The 27226-nt window shown below is 39.7% G+C and overlaps 2 protein-coding genes across 2 annotated transcripts in view; one reads left to right on the plus strand and one right to left on the minus strand.

Moving 5' to 3' along the window:
• The first annotated feature begins 274 nt into the window (after window positions 1-274).
• Window positions 275-9341, plus strand: LOC139736224 (WW domain-containing oxidoreductase-like). The gene is made up of 8 exons (XM_071646957.1): window positions 275-384; window positions 2615-2679; window positions 3480-3537; window positions 4144-4322; window positions 6026-6221; window positions 6483-6668; window positions 7056-7314; window positions 8918-9341. The coding sequence occupies exons 1-8, from the start codon at window positions 281-283 to the stop codon at window positions 9104-9106; spliced, it is 1236 nt and encodes a 411-aa protein (XP_071503058.1). The 5' UTR covers window positions 275-280; the 3' UTR covers window positions 9107-9341.
• A 7247-nt stretch (window positions 9342-16588) lies between these two features.
• The window catches only part of LOC139736225 (FACT complex subunit SPT16-like), a 28961-nt gene continuing 18323 nt past the window's right edge, over window positions 16589-27226 (minus strand). Inside the window, exons 15-24 of the mRNA XM_071646958.1 lie at window positions 27075-27210; window positions 24790-24916; window positions 23594-23712; window positions 22924-23049; window positions 22027-22215; window positions 21036-21205; window positions 20314-20443; window positions 19530-19659; window positions 18409-18477; window positions 16589-17690 (exon numbers count right to left, since the gene is read on the minus strand). Of these exons, the coding sequence (XP_071503059.1) occupies window positions 17557-17690; window positions 18409-18477; window positions 19530-19659; window positions 20314-20443; window positions 21036-21205; window positions 22027-22215; window positions 22924-23049; window positions 23594-23712; window positions 24790-24916; window positions 27075-27210 (1330 nt within the window). The 3' untranslated portion in view covers window positions 16589-17556. The remainder of the gene's footprint in view (window positions 17691-18408; window positions 18478-19529; window positions 19660-20313; window positions 20444-21035; window positions 21206-22026; window positions 22216-22923; window positions 23050-23593; window positions 23713-24789; window positions 24917-27074; window positions 27211-27226) is intronic.

Consider the following 27226-nt stretch of genomic DNA (forward strand, 5'->3'; position numbering starts at 1 on the left):
TTCGATCTTCCACCTCTTTCGAACGACAATCCGGGGCGAGGTTTGTGCATAGAGATGTAGGGGGGGGGGGGGGGGGGGCGCACATTCGCTCGCCGAGATGACGAGTGAAGAAAATCACTCATAAAGTATACATCTCTATGGGTTTGGGCGATAGAGGTGCGACGGCACGGGTACGGATCGATATATCGGTGCTGAAGTGCCTTTCCGTCGCTATTATATGTACCGTTACCCGACGTGAATATTATGTAGCTGGGACTGCGCGAGGCGCCCGCAGTGTAAAATGGCAGACCCACCGAGCACCCTCCTCGACACAGACAGCGACGAAGAGTTACCTGCTGGATGGGAAGAGAGAAGCACTAATGACGGGAGAGTTTATTATGCCAAGTAAGTAAATTACTCTCCTTATTTTATGTTTTAGGTGGCATCTGGACTGTGCCTTAAGTAGATATTTGTATCGCCTACAGTCGTGGTTGCATAGTAGCGAATACCATACTAGACGAAACGCAGCCCCGCCCCGCAGCTAGCCGGCTGCGGTTGGCTGAGCTCCCGCTGGCGCTGCGCTGGTGTGAAATGCTAGTAGTAGTACAGCTGTAGTACCGCCCGGGGGGCCGGGTCGTGACATGAATGTGAGCATATCTCATAGACTGTTCAAAGTACAGTTATTTTGGTTCAAGTCACCTGATGCCCAAAATGTAAAGTTACACATTGTGGTCGTCAGGACACTATTGTAATTATAAACTGCTTCATATGATCATATTTACACATTAATGTTACTTTAACCACCCAATTATTGTACTTTTTCACTTTGTCTGTGGTGACACTTTTCATGTAAATTACATTTTTAACCCGTTTAAGACGGTTTGATTTTGCCACAACACGCATTTCCTATAGACACCTGCCCGAGTATACTCGGGACTCGTCCTCAACGGGTTAAGTACAAATGGCACATTTTCTTGCAGTATAATGTCTTGTATGCACTAATGGTAAAGCATTTCATGGGCTTTGTGGTAAGGTTAGGCAGCTCAGGGAATGATTGCATGCTTTTGAAAATGGATCTGGTGTGGAACATGGTGTTCAAATTTTTGTGAGGGCCCATCATCCATACATTATTTCATATCATAGTGCACTTCACGAAGACGGTTGACCTGATTGTATTATTGCAGCGAAATTCCCCTACCTGTAGTTTGATTTCAACTGTCATCTTGAAACTAGATTTAATGGAAAGTGGATGGGCACGTAGAATGCAGCCGACACATAGACCTATACTTGTTAAATGTGTTCATATAATCACTTGCCTATTCTGTTGTTCATTTCTACCGTGTGTGTGTATGTGTGTTTAGGGGGAAGGGGGTAATGTCTGCCAAGATTTATCTTGTCATCATAAAAAGACAAATTTGTATCTGAGGAATACATTCTGCTACCATTCTGTTCTGTGACCATGCCAGTGGCGTTACTTGCATGGTGGTTGGCACGGCCGGACGCAATGAAAATTGAAATTATGAGATTACAAATGCAAGGGCTTGATTGGTATTCATTTTCATCTTGAGAGGCGCATAGATACATTTATGTATGATTATAATACATTGTGCTCGTTGGTGATTGTATTTATAGTTTTAACTATGTTTGTAGTATAGTTGTTGTTTTTCATATTGTCCAGCACTGGTGACAGTATGTAATACTGGATTTTGATACAATAATTGAATCTGTAGACTTGGACTGTTTATTTGCTCAATAAATCCCATTTAAACCGGAGACCAGTGGCAGTGTGTCAGACGTCATCATATGCAACTTAGTCCAGCTTACAACAATACTGTTGTGTGTTTGCTAATTACAGTATTTACCATCTATGATTTACCAATAATCCACAGCAGTGTCCTATTCAACTCTGGACATAGTCTAAGCTTATTGCACGATGATGGTGGAATAAATTGTAACCATCATGCATACACCTAGATATTGTGTTTGTTTCTTTGGTTCTTCTTACGGTCGCCTGAGTGGATGACTACTGTATAAGCTGTTATTTTCGTGAATGAGGAGGACATAGACGTATGCGCGAGATCTTGTTTTTTGAAGTGACGCCGACGTAAATTAAAATGCACTATTACTCTAGCATCTGGCAACATTTTCGTGTGTTGTTAATTTTGCAATCCAACTGTGATTCGCAAATTTCGCGAAAATGAAACCTTTGTGAAAATAACAGCTTTCGAATATACACTACTCATGCCGCACATCTCCTGCCCCCTTCCAAACACCCCCAAAACAAAACAACAAAAACAGCATAAACAACAGATGAACATAATATGAATTTGTTAGTCCATAAAGATAATGCACGGATGACTGTCATGAAATCTGGAAAGATGACAGCACTAGGAACATATTTGGTATGTACCTCTGATTGCTCATATATGCAGTAACGTGCAAAGACTTACATTTAAAACTCAGCCTTACCCTTTGAATTGGCTCCCAACTTTGATGACCAAAACACAGCATTTGTGGTAACTGTTGTTGGCATTGTTGCTCAGAAGGCAAGTAGGCAACCAGATGACATTTCTATTTACCATCTATATCTGCTATTTCAGTACCTCAGTTTTCTTTCTCTGTCTCTCTTTTCCAGCCATCAAGACCAAACCACAACATGGGTCCACCCTCGCACTGGGAAGAGGAAGAGGATAACTGGAGGTATGATTCTGCAACCTGATCCAAGGCAATGGTTTATTGTGCCTCTGTAGATGGTTTTTACATTGTTCCCATGAACAAAGATAACGTCATTGTGATGGTTTTTTTTTCATTATTGCCATAAGTTAGCAGTTTGCATTTTTAGTAAATCATGAAAAGGGGGTCTGTAAAAGGTGTAGCCAGACCAACAAACTTACATTCTGAATACTGTATTGGTATACCTGTTGTTGTTTTTATTCAACCATATGTCTGTCTGTCTGTTGGTTATGTTTTCATTTCCTCATGCAATATGAATCTAACCTAGAAACCATGAAATGAAAGGACTTTCAGAAGCATTCCCAATGACATGATGATGTTAAACTCTCTAGTTTATTCCTTAATCCAGGGAATGATTTTCAAACTCAAATTTGATTAGCAATTTCAGCTGATAAACAATATTTCATATGGTATCTTTTACACTTCTATGGGAGAAAACTGCTACACAAAAAATAGTTGTATAGCATTGGTGTAAACATGCATAGCAAATTGCGATGCGATACCAGAAAAATAATTTTCTGATAATGCATGGATTATCTAAAGTTAGGGGTCTGGTTTCAGTGGACATGTATTCAAAAAGAATATCAAATATTGCGTAGTTTGTGAATGCTTGGGTGGCAAGTGTGATTCAAACTATGACCTTATCTTTTCATGTAGTCAAAAAAAAAAAAATCTAGAAAGATGTGGATGCCTGGTGTGTTGGAGTTGTTCTTACCTTCAAGCAAAGCTTGGTGAAATGACATGTCAGTTGGAATTGATTCTCACAGAACTTCCCTTTGGATGGACAAAAGCAGTGGATGACAAAGGAAGGCAATTCTTTGTTGAGTAAGTTCAAATATGCAAGTGACATAATTCAAATTTTACAGTACTTGGTATTTGACGTAACATATCCTACTTTATGATTCAAATCCGTCTCTCTGTCACATGCTGCTGGGTAGCATTGTCTCAGACATTATTTAGTAATATGGATCATGTGCAGTTTGCATTTAGTGCAGATGTTCACAGTATGGTTTAGGCAAAATTTTCTTTAGCTGACATTAATGGGGGTAGTTTCTTCAGCAGTTGCTTATTATCTTCACTAAATAAAAAGAAGGATGAAGTAATTTAACAAAAGTGGCATCTTTGAGGGAAAAATCTGCAAATCAATGAGCATTATTGATCAATCGAGAAAATCAAAATCAGCATGACATGATGACAAGAGATAGAGGAGAGAGAGAGAGAGAGAGAGAGACCGAGAGAGAAAGAGTGGGAGAGCTAAAGAAGAACTCGATTAAAATGAGGAATTCAATGTATTCCAGCTGCTAATCCTAATCTTTATTCGATGGGGACAAATTTCCATTATATTTTACTTAGGAAATTAAAAAAAATGTCTTCAGAGTTTTCATCAAGGTAAATATTCTGTTTCTCTTTTTCTTTTTGTTGCCACCATAGCCATCTCAAGAAGAGAACGACGTACACAGATCCCCGCCTGGCGTTTGCCATGGAGGAGAGCGCCGACCCCAGCAAGCTCGCCCAGCGGTTTGATGCCTACAGCACAGCCCTCCATGTCCTACAGGGACGAGACCTAAGTGGGCAGTATGCCATTGTGACGGGAGCAAACTCTGGCATTGGTGAGTCTTTTCTTTTTTTCAGTCACAGTGACCAGCATTTGAGTGTGGAGTTTGTCATCTCATTGTGAACGTTGCATTCTTATCCACCAATAACGATATTATGCTCAGACACCCAATGACAGCAGTACCTCGTGGACCTGACACATGCAGAAATGCAACATCACGTGTAAAGCTATATTTGAAAGGGAAGCTTATCGTCGATGGGGTGACAAAACCTTGTATCTGCAATTTTGGTGAAAATGACTTTTTTGCATTTATGGTCAAATAATCGGTTAAGTGATGTCCTGTCCAAATCCTAGCTGTGTTACCCCCAAAATGAAGCCACCATGGCACGTCAAAGGAACGGCTGTCCCATTTGGTGTAGTGCTTTGGCAGCCATGTTTTTTTTGCTCTCCTGAACATTTTACATTTTGTAGATACGAGGTCTTGTCGCCCCAGCGACGTAATGCTTGTGTCGGTTGCCTGTAAGCTGATAATTTCTCTGAATTCGGTTTCAATAAGATTTGTACTAAGTATTACAGCTTTGGCTCATGAAAACAAACTTAACCCTGTCTTCTTTCCACACAGGAGACTGAAATATCTTATCCATCATAGTCAAGCATATTGTTTATGGAACGAAGTAAGAAAAATATAAGGATGCAATTATGTTACTAAAATGCCAGTGCTTTCCACTTTTGCACTGAAAACAGTTGTTTTCATATTTCACTCTTAATGTGACAATGTACTCCAGTGTTACTTGCCAGACTCTCTCACTGGTATTTGGTTACTTTACCTAAAATTTGACCTTCATACAAAGTTAGACAACCTACTCATTCATATCGATGTCACAGTCTTCCATATTTGCCCCAGTGATGTATAACTTACATATTGTGAAACCAGAAATTTTGTATGCATTGTAATTTTGTGAATTTTGCAAGAGCCAAGATTCACAAAATTATAATGCACATGAGAGTTCTTGTCTACATATTATGAGATGAATGCCTTTGACAATGCAAATTTCATGCTGCAAAGAATGCTGTTTCATGCCACGAATATTTCTGGTTTTACGGTAATTCCTATTTCAATTGACAGTAAGATTCAAGACATCTTGGCTAGTGAGCCATGCAAGCAAGGCAGCATGTCTGCCTATCAATGAATGAAACACAGCAATGGTTTAACTCTTTATGTGCCACGTTCATACGCCTGACTCAGTAGAGGGCGTGCCAACTTCGCATATTCTGCTCAAACGCACAAACCTGCCCAAACCGATTGATAAATTGCCGAATGCCACAGTTCAATGAAAGCGTTTCTGGCGATTCCATTCCTCTCATGTTTAGCTTGCATTTTATGTGGTGATTGATTAGCAAACGGCATTCCCTACTGGATTTGCATGTAGATTCTAAGTTTCTGTCATGGTTTTGCATGCAAAAATCAATCCTTTGCAGTAATGTAGCTACTGGTCATTTGAAAGAAAAACAATCATAGATTTGACATCCAATTTACATCAAAGTAAAACTTGGCATTTTTCCACAAGTTTGCTCACTCCATGTCCAGCCTGACAGTAATCTATAAAGATTACATAGCTTGGAAAAACAGAATGTTTTCTCAAAATGTGACTGCGTTGTTGTCTCAGAATAATGTGGCACACAGGGGGTTTCCACCATGGCACATAAAGAGTCAAGCTTGTTTTGACTCGTCGACTTCCTTCCCATCACATTTGTTAGGCTTTGAGGCAGCTAGGTCCCTTGCTCTTCATGGAGTTCACGTGGTCCTGGCCTGCCGTAACCTGAAGAGTGGCAACGATGCTGCGGGTAGGATCAGGAAGGAGCTGGACCAGGCCCAAGTGGTTGTCATGCACCTAGACCTAGCCTCCTTGCGCAGCATCAAGCAGTTTGCCCAGAACTATATCCTCAGAGACTGGTAAGAGGCAGAGCAGTGATTTTCTTTTCTAGCAGGGTTTGGATTTTTGTGTTTATTTTTCTTTTTTTTTCTTTTATATCACATCAAATCTTTATTGAACTTGTATCTAAAACAAAAACTATTAGGTTGAATACTACCAATACATTTAGGGTCTTTATTCAGAATTTTGAAGTCTATAAGCAAAAACTTTTATGTTATAAATTCAATTTTCTGCCTGTTTTACTTCGAATGTAATTCTTGTTGTTGTTATTGTTATGCCAGGCCTCTGCACATGCTGATCTGCAATGCAGCAGTATTTGGTCTCCCATGGCAACAGACAGAAGATGGCATCGAGATGACATTCCAGGTCAACCATGTCGGGCACTTTTACCTAGTCAACCTCCTGACCGAAGTCCTGAAGAAGTCTGCCCCAGCCAGGATAGTGATTGTGTCCTCAGAATCTCACAGGCATGTAACCAAGCTAGCTTTCTGCCCTGCTCCTTGATATGACTCAGAATGGGGGAATAGATTTAGAAATGCATACGTGTTTTGTTTTTTGATTATCTCTCTGATAATCTTACAGAGCAAGACAATACTTTTCCAAAAGTATGCTTGTCCAGCCATTGTCATGCTTTAGATTTGTTGACTGTAGACACTATGAATTCATGTTAACAAAACAAATAAAGTCAAATGTTTACATGTTTTTGTTTTTGAGGAAGTATCACAGAGCATGAAATGTGTGAAAATTTCCACATTAAAGTCTTCCACCTTTACATTTGAAATGCTGGTGCGTTACCAGGGGAGATGTTTGTGAAAATAACCTCTTTATTTTTTGCTACATTCTTCTCTCCCCAGGTTCATCGACTTCTACTCCAGCAAGCTGGACATGAACGAGGTGGCTGTACCCAAGGAGAAGTTCTGGCCAATCCTGGCCTACGGCCGATCCAAGCTGGCCAATATCCTCCATAGCAACGAGCTCAACCGGCGACTGTCATCTCACAATGTCACCTGTAACGCACTCCACCCGGGCAACATGATCTACACTGGACTTGGCAAGAACTGGTGGTTTTACCGCCTCCTCTGGCACCTGGTTCGGCCCTTCACAAAGTCCGCTGTGAGTGTGCCGCAAATTTTTTTTTGACTCTATGAGAGTTCAAGTAATTGTGATATGTTTATTTATGCCTACGCCACGAAGTGTCGCCGGAGGCATTATGTTTTCGGGTTGTCCGTCCTTCCGTACGTCGGTAATGAATTTTGTGGACAGCGTAACTGAGAAACCGTTTAAGGTATCCTAATGAGACTCAGTATGTGTATGCATGAGTGGAGGAAGTTGTGCCTATCAACTGACCAAATAAAGATTCTCCAGAGAGAGTTTCAAGTCATGAGGTCAAAGGTCAAAGGACAGAGGTCAAGTGAAAATTTCAAAATTTTACTTTTTTCTTTTTTTGTGACAAACCTGTCATTTCAATATTTTGCCAATTATGTGAAACTCATCACACATTGTCAAGACATTGTACTGTAGACCTATTAGGAGAACCGTGCATTACGGCAGAGGCATACCAGTCGCCATATTGACATTTCTAGGTTTTTTTAATGACTTTAAAGATTTTAATGAATTGACTTGAGCATTTTTAGATACATGAAGATGTGCGATATACCTGGTACTGCAGCAGATATTATGCATATACAGTCAAACCTGTCTACAGTGGCCACCCAAGGGAAACAAATAGAATGGCTGTTATAGACAGGTGGCCGCTATAGACAGGTTATCTAACTTTGTGTGCAATGCCTACATGTACATGTATCATCATTGTATACATGTGTAAGTACATGTACGTGTGTACATGCACACGTGTGTTCCATGCATTATCATGCATTTCATGGGCAATGCAGGTGTTTATCACCAGTTGCACAGTAGCATGTGTACAGTCGTGAAGAAAGCTTAACTTTAGTGCATTATTATGACTGAATGAGTGATGAATGCAGCGGTGGCGATCACTGAGCATTGTCCATGAACGACTGGCACGGCTACAAAGCAGAAAAACATGTTGAATTATCGGCTTGGCTACGGCTCCATCGGGTCTGTGGCTGCTATAGACAGGTTAAAGTCTACTGCGGGAAACAAAATTTGTGGCCGCTGGCCACGTTAGACAGGTGGCCGCTATACACAGGGTCTTTAACAGGGCTTTTCTCTCGGGGGATTTTTCAGTGGCCGCTATAGACAGGTGGCCGCTAAGGCAGGTTTGACTGTATCTTAAAGATATCATAAATTCCTTACCAATTGTAACTTTGTATATCTGCATTACCAATTTACAAAATGTGTTTTTGCATGATGCCACACATACATTGTATCATACACTATATATGGGAATCATTCTTTCTTTTTTGTTGGTTTTCCAACAATAAAAAGAAGAGATAAGGCAAACCTAGTGCAAGGAGGAATTTGACAAGACAATCTTTCTGATAGACTTCTTCATGTAACCTGACAGAGAGCAGGGATCCACTTTAGAATTGTGTTTGTGTAGAATTTTTGTTGTTATGTTAGTCAAAGTTAATACAATATATTAGGTGGTCTACATGTACAACAAGCTTTGTTGAAAATATGTTCCCAACATTGGGAGTTAACACTCAAACCTCTTACTCAGATTGAGCTCATAGTTGAAGATGAGAGCCAAAAGAAAGAATGATATAAACTCTCTCTCTCTTTCTTTCCATAGCAACAAGGGGCAGCCACCAGTATCTTCTGTGCCACAGCACGGGAGCTGGAGGGAGTGGGCGGGATGTACTTCAACCACTGCTGTGCCTGCATGCCGTCTGACGAGGCCCAGAGTGAGGAGCTTGGGGCGGCCATGTGGGAGCTCACTGAGAAGATTCTGAAGGAGGCCCTCAACAAGAACGTGTTATGACACTGACTCCACCCTATGCATTCACGTGAATGTCCTTCACTGATTACACCCACGCTGTCCTTTGCTTTGCCTGCAAATCGACACATCCCCCAGCATGATGTTGTTTGTGCCATTGGTGGAAAAAGTCCTGCAACAAAGTGTCAATGATTGTGATGAGTAGGCACTGGGTGATTTATATGTTGCATTGCAATGGCCTGTTTGTGGGACAGTTGCATTATTGCACTTAAAGATGCTGCAGATATGTCCAGCTGACACCGAGGACAAATTATGGGGGAATCGATTGAACCCCTTGCAGTATATCTTGTCAAATTGTAGCAAATTGTATGAGCACATGTAAGGTACTCTTTCAGTGCATGCAAACACTATCCACAAGAGATGAAGATAATCCAAAATGCATATACAGGCACTGTGAGAGCAATAGCAGCAGTGTGTGCAATGTGTATGTGAAAAGCTGCGGAAAACAATCGACAATCAATGAGAATCAGTGTCAGATGCATTGGTATGTAAGGTTGTGCGTGAGTATATTCATGTGTGTGTGTGTGTGTGTGTGTGTGTGTATGCATGCATGCATGCACATGCACTAGATGCAATCCTACATAATATTCATGATGGGTACTATCTGGTGACCAGACTGTCTTTGAGCCCAATTATTTCTATGAACAACAATAACTGAGCTAATGAATTGTTTTATGAATTTTAGATTTTGTATCTTACCTCATCTGAACAATGTTAATGTATTTACATCTGTGTTTGATGAAGGCTTGCTACATGAAGGGTTTTGAGTTTGCTTCAGTTGGAGAGTATATGACGGTCTGTTGTCTCATTTGCTTTGTTTTCTTTTTTTAATTGTCATCAGTACAGTAACCTGTAAACAATAAAAGAAGAAGAATCACAACATAATTCACCGTCTGCCTGCTGTGTGGATCATATACCAAATATTGCCAGTATTTACATTGCAATCAGCGGGGGATTTTAAGTTCTGTGCTAATGCTGGTGGTTTTTGACACTAGCGCCACAGATAATCCCAAATGTAAAATTAATAGATGTTAGCAGGTTAAACCGTTCACTCCCGATTTTTTTTTTTGGGGGGGGTCATGCATTTCCAAAAGGGAGATCACACTTTACCCCGTCTCTTCTTATCCATGTATTTTTATACCCCATGCACATCTATCATATGAAGTCATATGTCTTCTCTCAAACTTCATTATTTATAAAGATAATGAAATGAGTCAAATGATGCTGAGGAATTTGTGTTTGTGTGTGCGTGGATGTGCATGTGTGTGTGTGTGCATGTGTCAATTTTTTCATCTGCTTTATTCAATCTTTTTCATGTTGACAAAATGTTTTGGCAATCCATCACTTACTGTTGATATGTTTGTCCTGCACGAATCATTAGTACAGTCAAACCTGTCTATAGCGGCTACCCAAGGGAGATGAAAAGAGTGGCCGTTATAGACAGGTGGCTGCTATTGACAGGTTATCCAACTTTTGTGTGCATTACCTACATGTATGTGTATATGTACGCATGCACACGTGTGTTTCATGCATTTAACAGTGCCGGCGTGTATCAAATTGTTGCACAGTAGCATGTGTACAGGTGTGAAGAAAGCTTAACACTAGTGCACCATTGTGACTGAATGAGTGATGAATGTAGCGGTGGCAATCACTGAATGTTGCCCATGAATGACTGGCACCGCTACGAAGTACGTAAAAACACGCGCTGAATTATTAGTTCGGCTACGGCTCCATTGGTCTGTGGCTGCTGTAGACAGGTTAAAATCTACCGCGGGAAACAATATTTGTAGCTGCTGGCCTCATTTGACAGGTGGCCTCTATACACAGGGTCTTTAACAGGGCTTTACTCTCGGGGGGGGATTTTTTCAGTAGCCGCTACAGACAGGTGGCTGCTATAGACAGGTGGCCGCTAAGGCAGGTTTGACTGTACTAAGTTACCTGTCATAAAAAGATTTGCGTGGGACTTATCAGATACACCTGACAAGGTTGAGTGTATAATTTATGTGTATGAATGTATATACAAAGTAAACTTTCGTTAATGCAATGCTAAAAAGCTGTCACCCAAACCTCAGAAGTCTAGTGACTGTAGGCCCCTGCCTTCCAAACAATAAACTCTTTATCACCAATACAGTGTGTGAGTATCAAGAGTCTTTGTTTGAGCTGTACCGGGTATGTGTTAGGCAGCCTCTAGTTGTGGTAAATCACAGAGATACTTGTTCCAAGTCTTTGACCCATCCTCATGATTGGACTTTGAGACACAAGTAGTTGGTATGTCGTTTTTTTTTAAGGGAAACTTCATAATAACCATTATGTTGAATGCATGTGACCTACTTGTTGTACAGTTGTATATGGCATATACAGTAAACCTCGCATGAGTTGAAGCTCTCGGGACTGACAAAAATGCGTCGACTTAAGTGAACTTCGACTCTCACGAGAGTCACTTTTTTTTTTAGACTCACAGTTATGTATACATGTATTATAGTACATTTGCATGCATGTGTGTGTGTGTGTGTGTGTGTGCGTGCGTGTGTGTGTTTGCATTCAAATTTGTCTGTTCTTGAAGATAATGTTCTTATTTTGTTCTAAATTGAACATGGACTTTGTATCAATACTAGTACTAAGTAGTTAAACGTAGTTCTGAGAATGTCTGCGCTAATGTGGCAATGTGCATGTGCTATGTCTATGGTGCAATATAGGTAGTCATCTCTGTCAAGCTACCCTGAGACAAACACTCTCCCGGCCCAGGCCCATCCCACCTCCATTGAACATACAGCCAGCCGGGCATGCACAAACAAGCTCTGCCCACTTGGCCTGTCACTAAAATATTAAAGCAGCGATTGGTTTACCAAGGAGTTCTGGCTTGACATGGATAAAGTATGGATGTGCTGTGTGTATGGATAAAGTATGGATCGATGTGCTGTGTGTATACATGTATTCGACATGCATGGGGAGCGGTATGGTGAGTGTGCATGCTTACCTGCAGCAGGTCAGGGACGGGGTTCTGCGACATGCTGATTTTTTGTTCTCCTCTATTAAAAAATGTAATGAGAATGCCAGACAAATCTTCTTCGGCTCAAGTGATGTAAACTATGTGTATTTTGTACAAAAGGGACTGAATGTTTTACTTCGACACAGCCGAAATTCGACTCTCGTACTTCGGCTTATCCAAATGTTTCTTAGAGAAAATACATAGGGAAAAATCGGGACTTTTTATTTTGCTTCGAGTTAAGTGATTTTCAACTCACTCGACATCGACTTATCCGAGGTTTATTGTACTTCACACGCTTGCCTTAACATCTCGCAAACTGGGAATATTCCAAGTGGTTGATGTCACTATCCAGACCTAAAGCACAGGAATGAGAAAGTACATGTAATATTTTTCTCATATCAAGAGAATGCCTGACAATTTCCCACCTTTTAGACAATATCAATTGCATTTATACTATTTGTGGTGATAATTTTGTGAAGTCTTGATTTCAAGAATAGCATTCATGTAATCAAAACTTTGTTTCCTTGTGCTTTAGATATCATAATTTTCTTCCCTGTCATAACTTCATCCACTATTTGCTATATGACTGTTTTCATCAGCCATTGAATGTTTCCAAGTGTATCAAATAAGTGCTCTACTGTATGTGCATGATAGGCAAGCGTTGCCTGCACCATGCGCCATACAGGGGGTCTGCAAATTTTACTCATTACCTTATGGGATTGCTTGTCCCCGTTTCATGAAAAAAATTGATACGGTAGCAACTCTTGCTGGAATGGCAATTGTCTCGGTAATGACAAGAATCCAGCTTCCTGATTGGCTGTAGCTATTGGAAGTTGCCATTCCAGCAAGAGTTGCTGTCCTGACATCTTTTATGAAATGGGGCCCTGGTCTTCTTGTAGTTCTGCAGCAACCATTGACAAGTCAATCCACACTCAAGGCTCTACCGTTGCAGAATATGCTCAAACTTTGGATGCTAAATTTTCATAATATGCAGTGGTCTATGGGGAAAATGGCATTGTTCATACACCTCACATTGGACACTATCTCATGATGGATGTGAACAAGCTGAAAATGCAAAACATTAACCCGTTCCTTCCGTGAACGTGGTATACCAGGTTCCCAAAATGTACACAAGAGGGTCAGCATTCATGGCCTAAATTCTTGTTAGTACAATGTATCATACCAGGTTGAAAAATTAAATTCATTGAAAGAGTAGAGTTTGTGTCTCTCAGAATTGTGTTTTTTTTGTGCATAATTTACCTTTTCCAACAAGGTAGTGTGCTTGGTTTGCTTGGAAACTTGTACAAAGATGTACTGAGCAATATAATGGGGGCTCAGCTCGCCCCATTCAGGTGCCACGAGAGTGTATAACATGCTCACGGTCTATTCATATCTCACGTTCAATGGGTGTTTTGCATTGTTCGAGGACACATGCATTTGACCGCACAAATGGAATGCATATACTGCTTGACCGCCTTCGCACAGACGGATTACCAACCTGTCCATTCTTTGTTGACTGCAAAACAAATCTTGTGTGGGGGCATTGAAGTTCTGAGAGGATTGTTGGAGGAACAGGTTGACATTTTGCCAGAATAAACGATATGTAATTGTGTCAATATATGTGTGAAGTTGATTGTACAATCCCATTTCTAAATTTTGTGGAGACATAGACGGTAGACCAAAGGATACATGTACTGTTAATCAATACACTGTATTGTGAATAGAGTTTTACATTAAAAAAAAAAAAAAAAAACTATGAAAGTGGAGCATGGCCATCTTTTCTGTCTTCATGAGTAAATTTCAGGTTCTTTCTTAGGCTGAATAACTTGATAATGATCAGTTCAACATATTGGGAATTGGGAGACTGGAGCTGTAGACTTAGTATGTACATGTATCTCTCATTTTTCATTCAATACAATGTATTCAGTTTTGATGTCTTTCTCCCCACTCTGCTACCATTCCCTCCATGACCAATTGCAATCCAACTGAAAATGTGCATGTACGTACTTCAAAGAAAACCAAAATTAAAATATTTGGATAAAGTGAATGCAGCAATAAATGAATATTAGTAAAAAAACACAGTGAAAGTTTAAGGAAAAATCTGACAATCAATTCAAAACTCCATCTTTGCTGGATAAGGAGGCTACTACACTTCATGATGTCATTATGGACAATAATATAAAGAAAATATGAATAGGAGAATTCCACAAAATTAATTTTTCATGGAAAGTATAAATTCCATTAACTTGTTACTGATAGAGAGTAATATTCCCCATGCTTTCTAAAAGAAGTTAGTCAAGTGCTCTTTCATTATGCCAAAAAAGTGAAAATGTGTGAATTATTTACATTTTCTTTATATTGTTCATAATGATGTCATGAATTGCAGTAGTCTTCTTATCCAGCGATGATGGCACCGAAAATTTCAACATTTATATCTTTTGAATCCAGTGTCCAATATTCCTCAAACTTTCACTGATGTGTCCTATAAATATCAATGCATTCACTCCATCCGCATTTATAATTGGGTTTTGGTTTCCTTAATATTCATCTTAGTTCTAATGGAAAGTGTTGAAAAATTACTGCAGCCAACTTGTGTATCAGTTGATGTACAAGTACTGTACAAATCTGTATGCATTGATTTGTAAGCAACCTCTACCAAGTGAGTTGTGCCATAGATATGCATGTCAAAAAAAAAAATTGTAATAGCAAAATCTTCTTGCAACAATGAAATCTTGTATCGGTGTTCAGTACAACAAGGTTTGTCTGTTATACAATTTCAGGCAACTACAAAGACTTTCTCAAAATCTTGCATTTATTTTGACACAGACAATTTCATGGACAATGAATTAGCAAGTAATTACTTCATTTGAAGCAAATAAATGAGATTTTTTTTTCTCCTGTCGAAGTGTACAATACAGGTACATTTGAAGATAAAATTGTTATGAACACAACAACATACAAATTAAGGACAACGGTGATTTCGCTGTGTCCTTGGTTACAAAATTTCTTACAAATTGAGAGTCTATGTACAAACAATCCATGCATCTGCACAATCTTCATAAATATTCACCTTTGACACAGAAGCAAAAACGCATACATATTTATAGTGTCCCAATCTGTACACTGGACGTTGTGAAAATACATCTCTTACCAGTAACACTGAGCTAGAAAAACAAATGACATGTTTATCACTATAAGTTTCAGTTTGACAAATGTAGATGCAGATCACATATCTAGGGTCATGTTTTTCCCTTCCTTTTTCTGCTGCATATTGAAGACAATTGAAAATGTACACACAATGAACAATTCTACCAAATGCTATTGGTTTACGGACCCACTTTCAAAGTTTTCCCTACCCATAACTTTGTCGAATCCGCCAACAGTGAAAAACAAGAAAATGCCTCTGCATTAACCCATGTCAACACAATCAGCAACACTGCTGCATACAATTTTGATTTCATTCAATAACATACAGATCCTGAGAGGGTTACTTAATAGATTAATGATTATCAGGCAGTAGTCTTGATTCTCGACTCTTTTTGTGATATTTTTATTCACCAAAGTAGCTGCTAAACCTCACTTTACGCATCAAGTCAAGTGATGGTGCGATCCCAAAAACCTGTCGGCCCAGAGAAAAAAGGAGTCCAGACTTTATTGCTCTCCGCTGATGACCGAGGTCAAAAGATCATGCACTTTCACTCTGAGGGAAAGTTATCTACGAGCAATCGGTCTAGACTTTTTTTTCTTTCTCTCTGTGTCGACAGGTTCTAGGGATAGTGTCATCACTCAACTTGACGCGTATAGTTAGGTTTAGCAGCTAGTGCAGCAAGGCTAAAAATATCATAAAAAGAATCCAGAATCTAGACTAATTAGGCAGAAACAAGGTCACTGTCTTTGAGACCCTTAACACACAGAGATGGAGCATCTGTATCGATTGGGAGGCCATTTTAAATGGCGTGTGGTTGTTTCAATACAAAGGAATGTACAGTGTCTGGGGCTTTGCTGGTGACTGGGGGTGGGGACAGGGAGGATTTGAATCATAAGAAACAATTACATCAGGGGTACAAGAGAGAAATACTTGCCACACACAAAATATACAGACTTGTACAAACTCACAGACGGACAGAAAACACAAGCAAATTCAGACACAACAAGCTTTCCTTGTTACATCTGTGAATATATCTTGAAAGTTGTGCATTAAGGCATGGTGAGTTTCTCATCTCACAGAACATGAAAACAAGGTGTCTGTCTGTGCCAACATTCACAATAATACAATATAGCAGTGATACTGGACATACAATTTGATGCTGAAAACTATTTGAGAAACTTCAGCAATCGTACCATGATGGCTTTTTATCCCATTATGCATCACAAATAATCTGCATTCTAGTACGTATAATGCTTTCAAAATAAAATCAACCACTGTGCAACAAATGTGAGCATCGGAATATCAGGCACATTTTTCCATTCTTCCTATCACTAATACCACACCCCTACTAACTGCTTTTCCATGTTACCTCTACCTTAATTTCTTGTCCAGTTAAGAAACTATTTATGATTTGAATACTTGAGTTATAAGAAAGGGTGGGGGGGGGGGGGTATGGGGAAGACAGTTGGAATTTTTTTGCTTTATTATGACTGGACAAAGTTCATATCCCAAAGGATTTCAAACCTTTGGGGAAGTGGTCTGGTCCCTTTTAATACACAGAATCCTGGAATATCCCTCTGGGAAACATATAGAATTACTAAACTAACATACAAACCAAGGCGATGATAGAGGTTCTGGTACTGCACTTCTCATGTGAGAAATAATAATAGATGTTGCTTGCAAAGTACTTTGACATTTCCCCCTATTATTACAGCCAATGCTATTCTTCACGGTTGTAACCACAAATATTCTTCCTTGTATCAAAATTACCAATAAATGCTGGAATATCTGTGAATGACTGACCCCATCATGCTGAATACTACAAACCTCAGAATTCATGTCACACTCAAGATGAAATGTGAGATAAAAGTGTAGACTCCTCGTGCTAACCCTGTGCTGCATTACATGCATTGGGCATGAGTACGTACAGAGCATGACCCTTGGAAGTGGAGCAAAACTCCACATGGCAAACTTGGGTGGGCAGAGAATTCTTTCGCGACACAACTTAGTGTCTCTGCGTGGTAATCCACCACAGAAGGTCCAGGTTAAATGGCATTCTGATAAATGCGTTTCACGATACACAACACAACACATCAGGACAAATTACACACAAATGCTTCCTTCACATGGTTCTGCAGGTTCATCCATTGTTCTTGTATTTTTTTCCATGTTTTCCCCATCTCTGCTGTCGTCTACCCTTACGACCAGTCCTATGATACAACTACTGCCACAGGCAAATGGCCAGATGGTACCTTTTTTTTTCTTTTTTTTCTTTTTGAGGGGGAGGGAGTGGGGGGATCAGCGACGCCGTGACTTCTTGGCTGGAGTGGAGCTGCCACCAGAGCGTTTCCTCTTGGGGGGTGGGGCGCGCTTGCTACTTTTCTTCTTCAAGGATTCATCTTCTTCCAGGTTCATATCCTTGCGCCGATCCGCTGCAAAATATAGGGACACAAAAAGGCATGATAAAAAGGCCAGTCTAGAGATTATTCAAAGTCATAGTTGGTTGTTTGTTTGTTTTTACCCTAAGAAACCTCATAACATATAATATACCACTTTACTGATTTATTCAAATTTATGGATTATTTCCATGAAGCAAGTTATTCCATTCATCTGTACTTAGAGTCCACTTTGCATGTAGGAGTTTTTGCTATGTCAAGTAGTGTCTCACTTTCTTCAGTTCAAATTCATGCATATGTTTTTGTCTGGGGCTTTTGTTGTCAGCTTGTTTATTCATGCAATCCTCTCAAATATATATGAAACATGGAATCCACCATGCATGTAGTAGTAATTGCTTAGTCAGGCATGCTTTGGACAAGATGTCTTGATTGTCAGAAACAAACTTTCAAAATGTTGGTACATTGCTCTGTTCTCTCAGGCAAAGTGCCATATGTCTGCTTGTCTGAAGTTGGGGGAATACTGTAAAACACAACATTTTCGCGGCATGAAATTTTCGTGAGTTGCCTCTAACATTCAATGCAATACACTCGCATAGAGTAGACAAGAACTTTCACATGCATTTTAATTTCACGAATCCTGGCTCTCGCAGAAATTCGCGAAATCAAAATGCATGCAAACATTTGTTTTACAGTACTCATTAGACAACAAACTGAACTTTGACCTTTGACTCATAAATGGTTATAGGTCACTCACCTGCAGCAGCTTCCTCTTCCAGTTCGTCCCAGTCCTTGCCGCTCTCCTCGCTGCTGCCGAGCTCCTCCTCTGCTGGCACAAACAACCAATCAGCAAAGTCTTAGTCAGATACTGGTGTTTCATGCAGTAAAATTGTATGGCTTACAATGTGTAGTTAGCACTACGTGTACCTGAAATACATTCATCATGATCCACTGTCTCTGACAATAAGAGACAGCAGCAAGTTCTGATTCAAGATACAGTGGACTCCCATTACAACGAAGTCCTCGGGACAGGCAGTTTTCTTTCGTTATATCGAAATTTCGTTATAACCAAACAAATAAACAATAAAAATACATAGAGCTGATAATGCTTTGGCCTGAATTATTTACTTCGTTGTAACCGAAATTTTGTTATAACCGTGTTTGTTACAACGGGAGTGCACTGTATTATTTGTACAACAATCTGAAACAGAGATAGCATGGGGTAATCCTATGCATTCTGACTTGGTGCTTGGAGTGCTATACATATTTTGATAACTTTGACATCTTGCTTTAATTTAAACTCACAACCATGACTATGACATGAACAGTGACATGAAGAAATGGCAGTTATCACATAGAATACTGTAAAACATGAAATATTCGCGGCATGAAATTTTCGCGAATTGGAGCTGACAGCCTTTTTCGCGGCATGAAATTTTCGCGAATTGCCACTGGCGTTCAATGCATGTAGTGTAGTGTATTTTGGCGCTCGCGAAATTCGCGAAATTAAAATGCACGCGAAAATTTCTCGTTTTACAGTTCATGATATACATAGGTACAGGTGCACCTACTGTGTACTGGAATGAAAGAAACAAAAAATAGGATGCTAATCCAAAAATGAATGATTAAAGTCTCTAAAGGCAGGCCATTTATGGTGATTCCATCCTCTCTATCCGATGTACCAGATGTAGAAGGCATGGCGCTAGAAAGTATTCTGTTCTTTCAAAGGACACTTAGCAAGACATCTCTTCAACCTTACTGTAGATAGGAGAAGGATCCGTCATGCATGAAATCATTCTGGGGGCATAAGGGGTTAAAAAGCACTGAACACATACACACAAACATTTTCATATGTTTTGCCTACTACATGTATCTTACCAGAGTAGTCACTCTCTGACTCTGACTCTTCACTGTATTCACTCTCAGATTCACTCTCGTTGAACTCTGACCCGGATGGCTCGTAGGCATCGTCTCCTTCCTCATCCTCATCATCCTCCTCCCTTTCATTCTGGAAGAGATGCAGACATGGGTGTGGTCACAACACAGCCCTACCTTGATTGAACCAAGCCCTGGCTTTACTGGGCCTTATCCCATGAAGAAATACCACACATATATCTCACTGAAATAGGTAGTGCCAAGCCTTGAAAGATCTAATGACAGACAAGACTACGTGGACTTTACACTGTGGAGACTAACCTCCAATTGCCTCACTTCTCAATTCATTCCATGTATATTGATAAAGACGTAACCATCACAGTTGTTTTTGTCTTCCTTGCATCATGAAAGTTGTTATAATCATCTCTGACATCGCTTGCTGTGATGTATGTAAACTTGCAACAAAATAAAACATAACAAAACAAAACAAAGGCCATGGACTTGACACTCTGATTTCGCCTTGTCAAGTTTGTGAAAAACCTCGATAAAATATGTGGTACTGGATTTCATTATTTGTCACTGATTCTATGACACCTGAGAATGAATTCATTTCTGATCTCGCCTTGCCAAGTTTGTAAAAATCCTTGATAAAATATGTGGTACTGGCAATACTTCTATTATTTATCATTTATTCTCTGACACCTGGGAATTAATTCATCAGAAAGCATTCTCACATCAAGATATAGACTGCAAGTAATTCATGCATCTTTCCGTATCCAACACTCACATCGCTTTCCGGTTCCAAGAAGGTCCAGCCTCCCCCCTCAAAGAATGCATCTGGGTCATCCAAAATGTGCTTCATAATCTTGGACCAGTTCAATGACTGGACTCCCTCCGTGTACTTGATGTCACAAGAACTGCAAGGGGGACAGGGCAAGACAATAATACAAGTATAATGAAGGTAGCAGAAATAAAAATACATACAGTGCAGTGAGGCCACAAACACTGACTCTTCTTGCCTGAATATCAGACAAGCATACCGGCAGACATACAGTGAGGAATAATAGGCAGAAAACGTACCACCATGACCAGGCAAGCATAACAATAAGGGCAGGTGTGATTTTCATGCTAGATGTGTTTCCAAAAGTTCCAAGTACAAAACATGTCTGTAAATGAAAGACATATAAAGGCAGTCACATACCACGTGATAGTTGACAAAATGGAATTTCAGGCACACTGGCCATAACGTGATGTTTGTATGGGTCTCTTCATCTTTATCAATTCATTTTTTTTTTTCATGGGGGTTGACAACAGAAGACCTAACCATTCAACAACAATAACAAAATGCACATATTCATAAAGAAGATGACTTAATGCACCCTTGAGGACACATTACTTGGTGATAATATACTGATCCTGGAAAAATGCTCATTTTCAAGAATGTAAAATAGACAAAGGACGAGAGAGAAGGATAAAAAAAAGGAAGATGTATAAGGCACTAAAACTTACTTCAGCCAATCCTTGACCTGGTCAAGCAGGTTCATAGGGATGGCATTGACCATGGAGACCTTGCGATTGTAGTCCTTGAAGATGAAGACCATGTCAAAGTTCTTGATGTGGAACTGGACACGCTCAAAGTGCACCAGCTCCACCTCGTCAAGGGAAATGCAGAATGTGGGCTGGACATGAAGAAATATGAGAGGAGGCGAAACAGAGAGGCGGTGACAACTGTTTTTAAACATAATATCTTATGACTGGCTATATAAAGGGATTTGTAGCACAAGCTGCTCTCAGGATCACAAGTTAGTGTTCCAATTGTCACATTCAATCACACAGACTACCATTTTACAAATAGACACAAATTCATCAAAACTTAATCACAGGGCTTACAAGAAGGAATCATGAAGTCTATCACAAGAAGTTGAAGTCTGGATACTGATAATACTACAGTCTCATTTACCCAGGCTGGCCTCTGCAGCAGTGCTTTCTGGCCAGAGGGCTAAAACATTATCATTATTACCCCAAACACTGCAAAGTTCCCATTCATACATCTGGTCAAGATGGACAAAGTGTGTAAAAAAATCTTGTCCATGGATCTCCATACCCACGTAGGATTTGAAAACTTTGATCTTGCATTCGTCGCTGGGGTGACAAGACCTCATATCTCAAAACTGTCAAATGTTCAGGACAGCAAAAAAAACACATGGCAGCTGAAGCACTCTATCAAATGGGATACCCTTCCTTTGACATGCTGTAGCGGCTTCATTTTTGGGATAAGACAGCTAGGATTCGGACAGGACATCCCTAACTGATTATCTGACCATTGATTTCAAAAATAGTCATTTTCACAAAAGAATTGGAGATAAAAGACCTCGTCAACCCAGTGACGATATAAAAATCCAAAACCTTGTTCTCTGCACCACCCTCCCAAGGCAGCCCATTTTAGGTATTTACAGGTTTGTCATAAAGTAGGTGAAAGTCGCCTAGATTTGGAACTCACCCATTCCACAACGTTGATGAGGCAGCTGCTGGTTGGCTGTAGGTTGACTGTGCTGCGGTGGGGCACACCGGGGAAGCCCAGGTCCCGGAAGGGAACCTCAAACTCGATTTCACTTTTCGTCTGCATCTCCACCTTCTCGATGAAGTTCTTGAATGCCGACTTGAGCTTGTGCCTCAGTTCCCGCTCAGCCTGTTTAGGGAGGGGGTGGAGGGGTGGGAGTCAAGAATTTAATCAGTTTCCCCAGCCTGTGTAACAGACAAACTGCTGAAGAAGAGACATATGTGCCTTTGTAGCATGAAGGCATGAAGCCTTGAGATAAATCTCTTATATTCTTGTTTGACACTGAACAAGACATTACAGCAAAATTACACCCTTATAAAGGGATGGTACAGTATTGGTGGAGATGAGAATTGGGCTTTTAACTTTTTGCGAGATTCCAAGAAAACACTTATGATATAGTACAGAACATATCATTTTAAGAGGAATTCAAAGTTTATTTGATGAAAATTGGGTTTGGAATGACTGAAACATCCAAAAGCAAAGTAAAACAAAGCAATCGTAATAAAGTGGGGGTCCCACACTTTATTAGAATCGCTCTTTTTTGTATATCTCAGCCATTTCAAAACCAGTTTTCATCAAATAAAATGTTGAATTCCTCGTAGAATTACATGCTCTTTCATATTTCACAAGAGGTTTCTCATTATCTCACTAAAAAATGTTAGAAACCTGAAATTAGGTCTCAACCATAACTATACGATCCCTGTTCCTTATTTTGTGATGGACACTTGCATTTGGTGCCTTGGCCAGTATTCTCAGATGAAATTATGGTATGTCTATAAACAATCATTACCACTTTGAAAAACTGGAAAAAGGCAGAGAGGGAAAAAACTAACGCACCTGTTCACTGGCGATGTCGTCTCTGTCATGGATGTTGTGGTGCTTCAGTAAGTCCGTGGTGATCTCTCCCACTTCGGTGTAGAACTGAACGTCCATATGGCGCTTGTTGGCGAATAGGATGGCGTTCTGTGTGGTATACCACATTGGCACAGAAATGTCAGATGTATCAAAAAGATGATGAATAAGATGACATATACATACACATTCATGCACAACACATGCATGTTTACGTACAAGATGTGTCTACAGCACTGAGCTCTTTTCAATCCTACAGGCACACAGATCCTGGGCTTTACATATGGGTTCAAATAGACATTTTCATTATTTTGCCTTATTTGACATCCTTGTACATTTTTCACCTTCTTCTTAAAAAGACACATGAACAATCAGGCTACAACACATGAATGTACATGGATGTGTCAGTATGAACATCACTTCTAAGGAGAAGTGGCTGCAAAGAACATTTTTTGCTGTGAATGAAGCTGAAACCACACAACGTCAAACACAGCCTTCATACTTCAGCCAACGGCTGTGTGATATGGATGATATTCATGAACCCTACTAATCCTGCCAAGTTAAAGAGACAAAATGTCATCAAACGTGTGACCCACTGAAGACAAAACAGCATCCATCAAGAGAAGGAATCTCACATAAAGGTTTTGACACTCACCTTGAGGTGGAAATGCAAGACGATGATCATCTCTCCATCACATGGCTGGAAGATGGCATGTTTGATGTTGTTATACAGGATGTCGACCTTGTCTCCTCGCATTGAGGTGTAACGGAAACCTGGGCAAGAATAAACCAGAAGGGAGGATAGACAGACAGAACAAGGCAAACATTCAATCAAAAGATAAAGGCTGAGAGTCAGAACCTAGTGCACCAATCAATACTTTCCTTGATCTATCATCAAGCTACGCCTACTTGATAATTTGATCAGAATTGGGAAAGCATTGGTCCACAAGCTTTTAACAAGGGACTATTTATGATTGATAATTCTAAAGCATCAATGGATTCAGCTTTCAAAGTTCATCTCATCACATCCCATCAAATTTGGGAGGTATTAAAGGACAAGTCCACGTTCATATACATGTGGATTGAGTGAATGCAGCAATATTTGTAGAACGCATCAGTGAAAGTTTGGGGAAAATCAGACAATCCGTTCAAAAGTTATGATTTTTTAAAGTATCTGCACAGTCACAGCTGGATGAGAAGACTACGAGAGTGTATGATGTCACATGCGTACAACGTTATAAGGAAAATATAAAGAGAATTCATAAAATATCACTTTTTGAAAAAAAGTGCACATTTCCTCGACTCGTCACTTACTTATGTTAAGGGTAATATCATTCCCCTTGCCTTCTGAAAGAGGGAAGTCAAGTGTTCTTTTATCATGCGAGAAAAGTGAAAATATCTTGAATTTTCCTTATACTTTCTTTATACAGTTGTACACATGTGACATCACATGCTGTAGTAGTCTCCTCATCCAGCAGTGACTAAGTAGAAACTTCAAAAATTCATAACTTTTAAACGAATTGTCCAATTTTCCTCAAACTCTTGCTGGTGTGTTTTATCAATATTGCTGCATTCACTCAATCCACATGTCTATGAAGGTGAATTTGTCCTTTAACAAAAAATTATGGGTGATCACAGGAGCTTATCAAAAAGGATATGGTGAACTGCACTGATAGTGACATGATACTGACTGCTGGTGAAAGTGCTAGACAAGTGTGCCTCAACCATCTTTGTAACATGATTAATACCCCAGCTGCTATTCCTGGTTTCTGCCACATGACTTGATGGGTTTAATCCTTTCATGAAGCTACCCTGGATTGTTCACATGAATGATAGCAAAACTAGACTCACCGTTGACATGTGCCTCAAGGGAGCCCTGCATCCTCTTTTGTACAATGTTTGGTCTGATGTACAGATCCTTCAGCTTGGGGTTTCCCCTGTTGGGGTTGATGACCAGTTTGTCTTGTTTCACAATACCCTGGGGTGAGGGGATTAAAAGAATGGGAAAATGCTTTCAAGAATCAACAATATTATTGCTATTTGATTCCAGCTTGGAAAACTTACACACATGGAAAGATGTAATTAGATATTATTTTAAAATAGATGTGATACAATCATAAAATCACAACTAGATTGATTAATGGCCAGCCAATTTTCTCAAGTTAGACTTCCAATTTCAGGAAGTGGCTTAATGACTTGGCATCTTGCATTTGACATCCCAGGTCAAAGAGTATTGGCCAAGTAGATTCAGTAATGTTGACATCAATTGAATCTCTAGAGTTAATTACAAACACAAAAAAAGGGGGGGGGGGGGAGGGGAACAATAACAAACACTGAAATTCAATTTGCTACAGCAGGCACATTGAAGAGTAATGGAAAATGCTGAAGCCTATTTCATATCAGTTCCATTTGTTATGCTTCCTCTTTGTCAACAATAACTGTTTACACTGATTTGTTATGTTTAAATGAAACGTTTTGTGAGGACACTGTTTTGGATGAAGAACTGAGAATCGAAGGTCTAGGTATTGAAAGGCAAAACAGAAACTATTCAGGTGGTGGTGTTGCCATTTATATATCTGATCATCTATATTATGTGAGAAGGAGTGAATTGGAACACCATGATATTGAAATAATACATATCCCGGTGAGTCTACCTTATCAAAAATATTCTATTGTATTTTGTATTTATAGGCAAACTTTAACGGATTCTGCATTGTTTGGATAAACTGGAATCCACATTACATGTTGGATTTTTAATGTCCAGCAGACACTGAAGTTTTTGTATTTAAATAAATGACTTGCTTTGCAAAAGTATAAAAGATGTACATGCTTCCCTGCGAGCGAAGGTCAACTTTTCAACGTCTACACACAGTTTAGTACAACTGATTGACACACCCACCTGTGTCACTAACCTTTTGGCCTCCATCATAGACGTTATACTGTATATGCCGAATATTTCGTGAGGTTTTTATTTTCGCGAATTTCGCGAGTCAGGTGCTATTCGCGAAATTAAAGACACATGAAAATATTGACTCTGATCCCGATGTGAATGTGACGTACGCATGTACACTTCTCTGTTCAGTGCAGGACTCCACGATCACGAATATTACCACTCGCGAAATCGTCGGGAATTCCCGATTCGCGAAAATTTAGACTCACAAAATATACAGTATTCACAACAAAACCCTGAATCATCAGTGAAAATGGCTGCATTTCAATCAGTGACCATTTTCTGATATTCTGTAGTGTGTATGATTTGTTCAAGGTGTTGTGCAACCAGCCGAGGCATTATTTCATACTGATGTTATAGTAAATTTAACCAAGAGAAGTTTCATAACAGACTTAAGTAGCAACATGGCCCGTTAACGACAATAATCATAACGTAACTGAATTGCAGTGTGAGTGGAAATCTACTTTCATTAAAATTGTTAATGACATAGCCCCAAAGAAATATAGTATATGCCCTATAAAACTAGTTCTCTTGAATGGATCATGAGTGACATTTGAGCTTTGATGGCTAAACGTATTCATACACAAACATGTAAAACCTCTTCTGTTTTCACCTTAAATTTGCCCTGTATTTCTGCAATATAAGTTGTATATATCATTATTATTACTACTACTATTACACACAGGGTACACACATACCCTGTCACTGTCACGTAAAGATACTAGACCACAACTTAAAGGGACTGCACAGTACTGGTTGAGGTGAGGATTCAGCTTGTAACGTTTTGCGAGATATTTAGAAAGCACTCTATGATATGTTAAAGAGCATACAATTCTATGGGGAATCAAAAGTTTATTTGAAGAAAATCGGTTTTGAAATGACTGAGATAACTAAAAACAAAGAAAAACAAAGAGATCCTAATAAAAGTTGAGGCCTGTCAATTTTATTAGGATTGCTTTTTCGGATATCTCGGCTATTCCAAGGCCAATTTTCATCAAATAAACATTGAATCCTTCTTGAAATTACATGCTCTTTCATATTTCATGAGATGATTCTCATTATCTCACAAAAAGAAAATGCTTTAAACCTGAATCTTCACCTCAACCAGCACTGTACAGTCCCTTTAAGCAAAAAATCTGAAAGTCTGCATCAACTCCTCTCCTTGAGAAAGAACCTGCTTTCTCACCTCTTTTTCTCTCTCCTCTGCCTCCCTCGTCTTGAACTTCTTCTGGACATCTTTGATGAGACGGAATGCTGTGTTGAGGTTTGCTGACGGCACTGTGGACTCACCAGGTGCCTTGGTGTTTGAGCTCCGATATGTCCTGTAGGTGGGAGAGA

The sequence above is a fragment of the Diadema antillarum genome, unplaced genomic scaffold, assembly GCF_040938485.1.
Source record: "Diadema antillarum isolate AM-2024a unplaced genomic scaffold, OU_Dant_1.0 seq00000633_RagTag, whole genome shotgun sequence".
Classification (NCBI taxonomy): domain Eukaryota; kingdom Metazoa; phylum Echinodermata; class Echinoidea; order Diadematoida; family Diadematidae; genus Diadema; species Diadema antillarum.

Bases quoted from the DNA above. Each gene is read 5' to 3' on its own strand.
- LOC139736224 (XM_071646957.1), top strand. From the start codon at position 281: ATGGCAGACCCACCGAGCACCCTCCTCGACACAGACAGCGACGAAGAG. The intron at 3,538-4,143 runs GTAAGTTCAAAT...TTGCCACCATAG, and splicing joins GGAAGGCAATTCTTTGTTGA to CCATCTCAAGAAGAGAACGA. The intron at 7,315-8,917 runs GTGAGTGTGCCG...TTCTTTCCATAG, and splicing joins GGCCCTTCACAAAGTCCGCT to CAACAAGGGGCAGCCACCAG.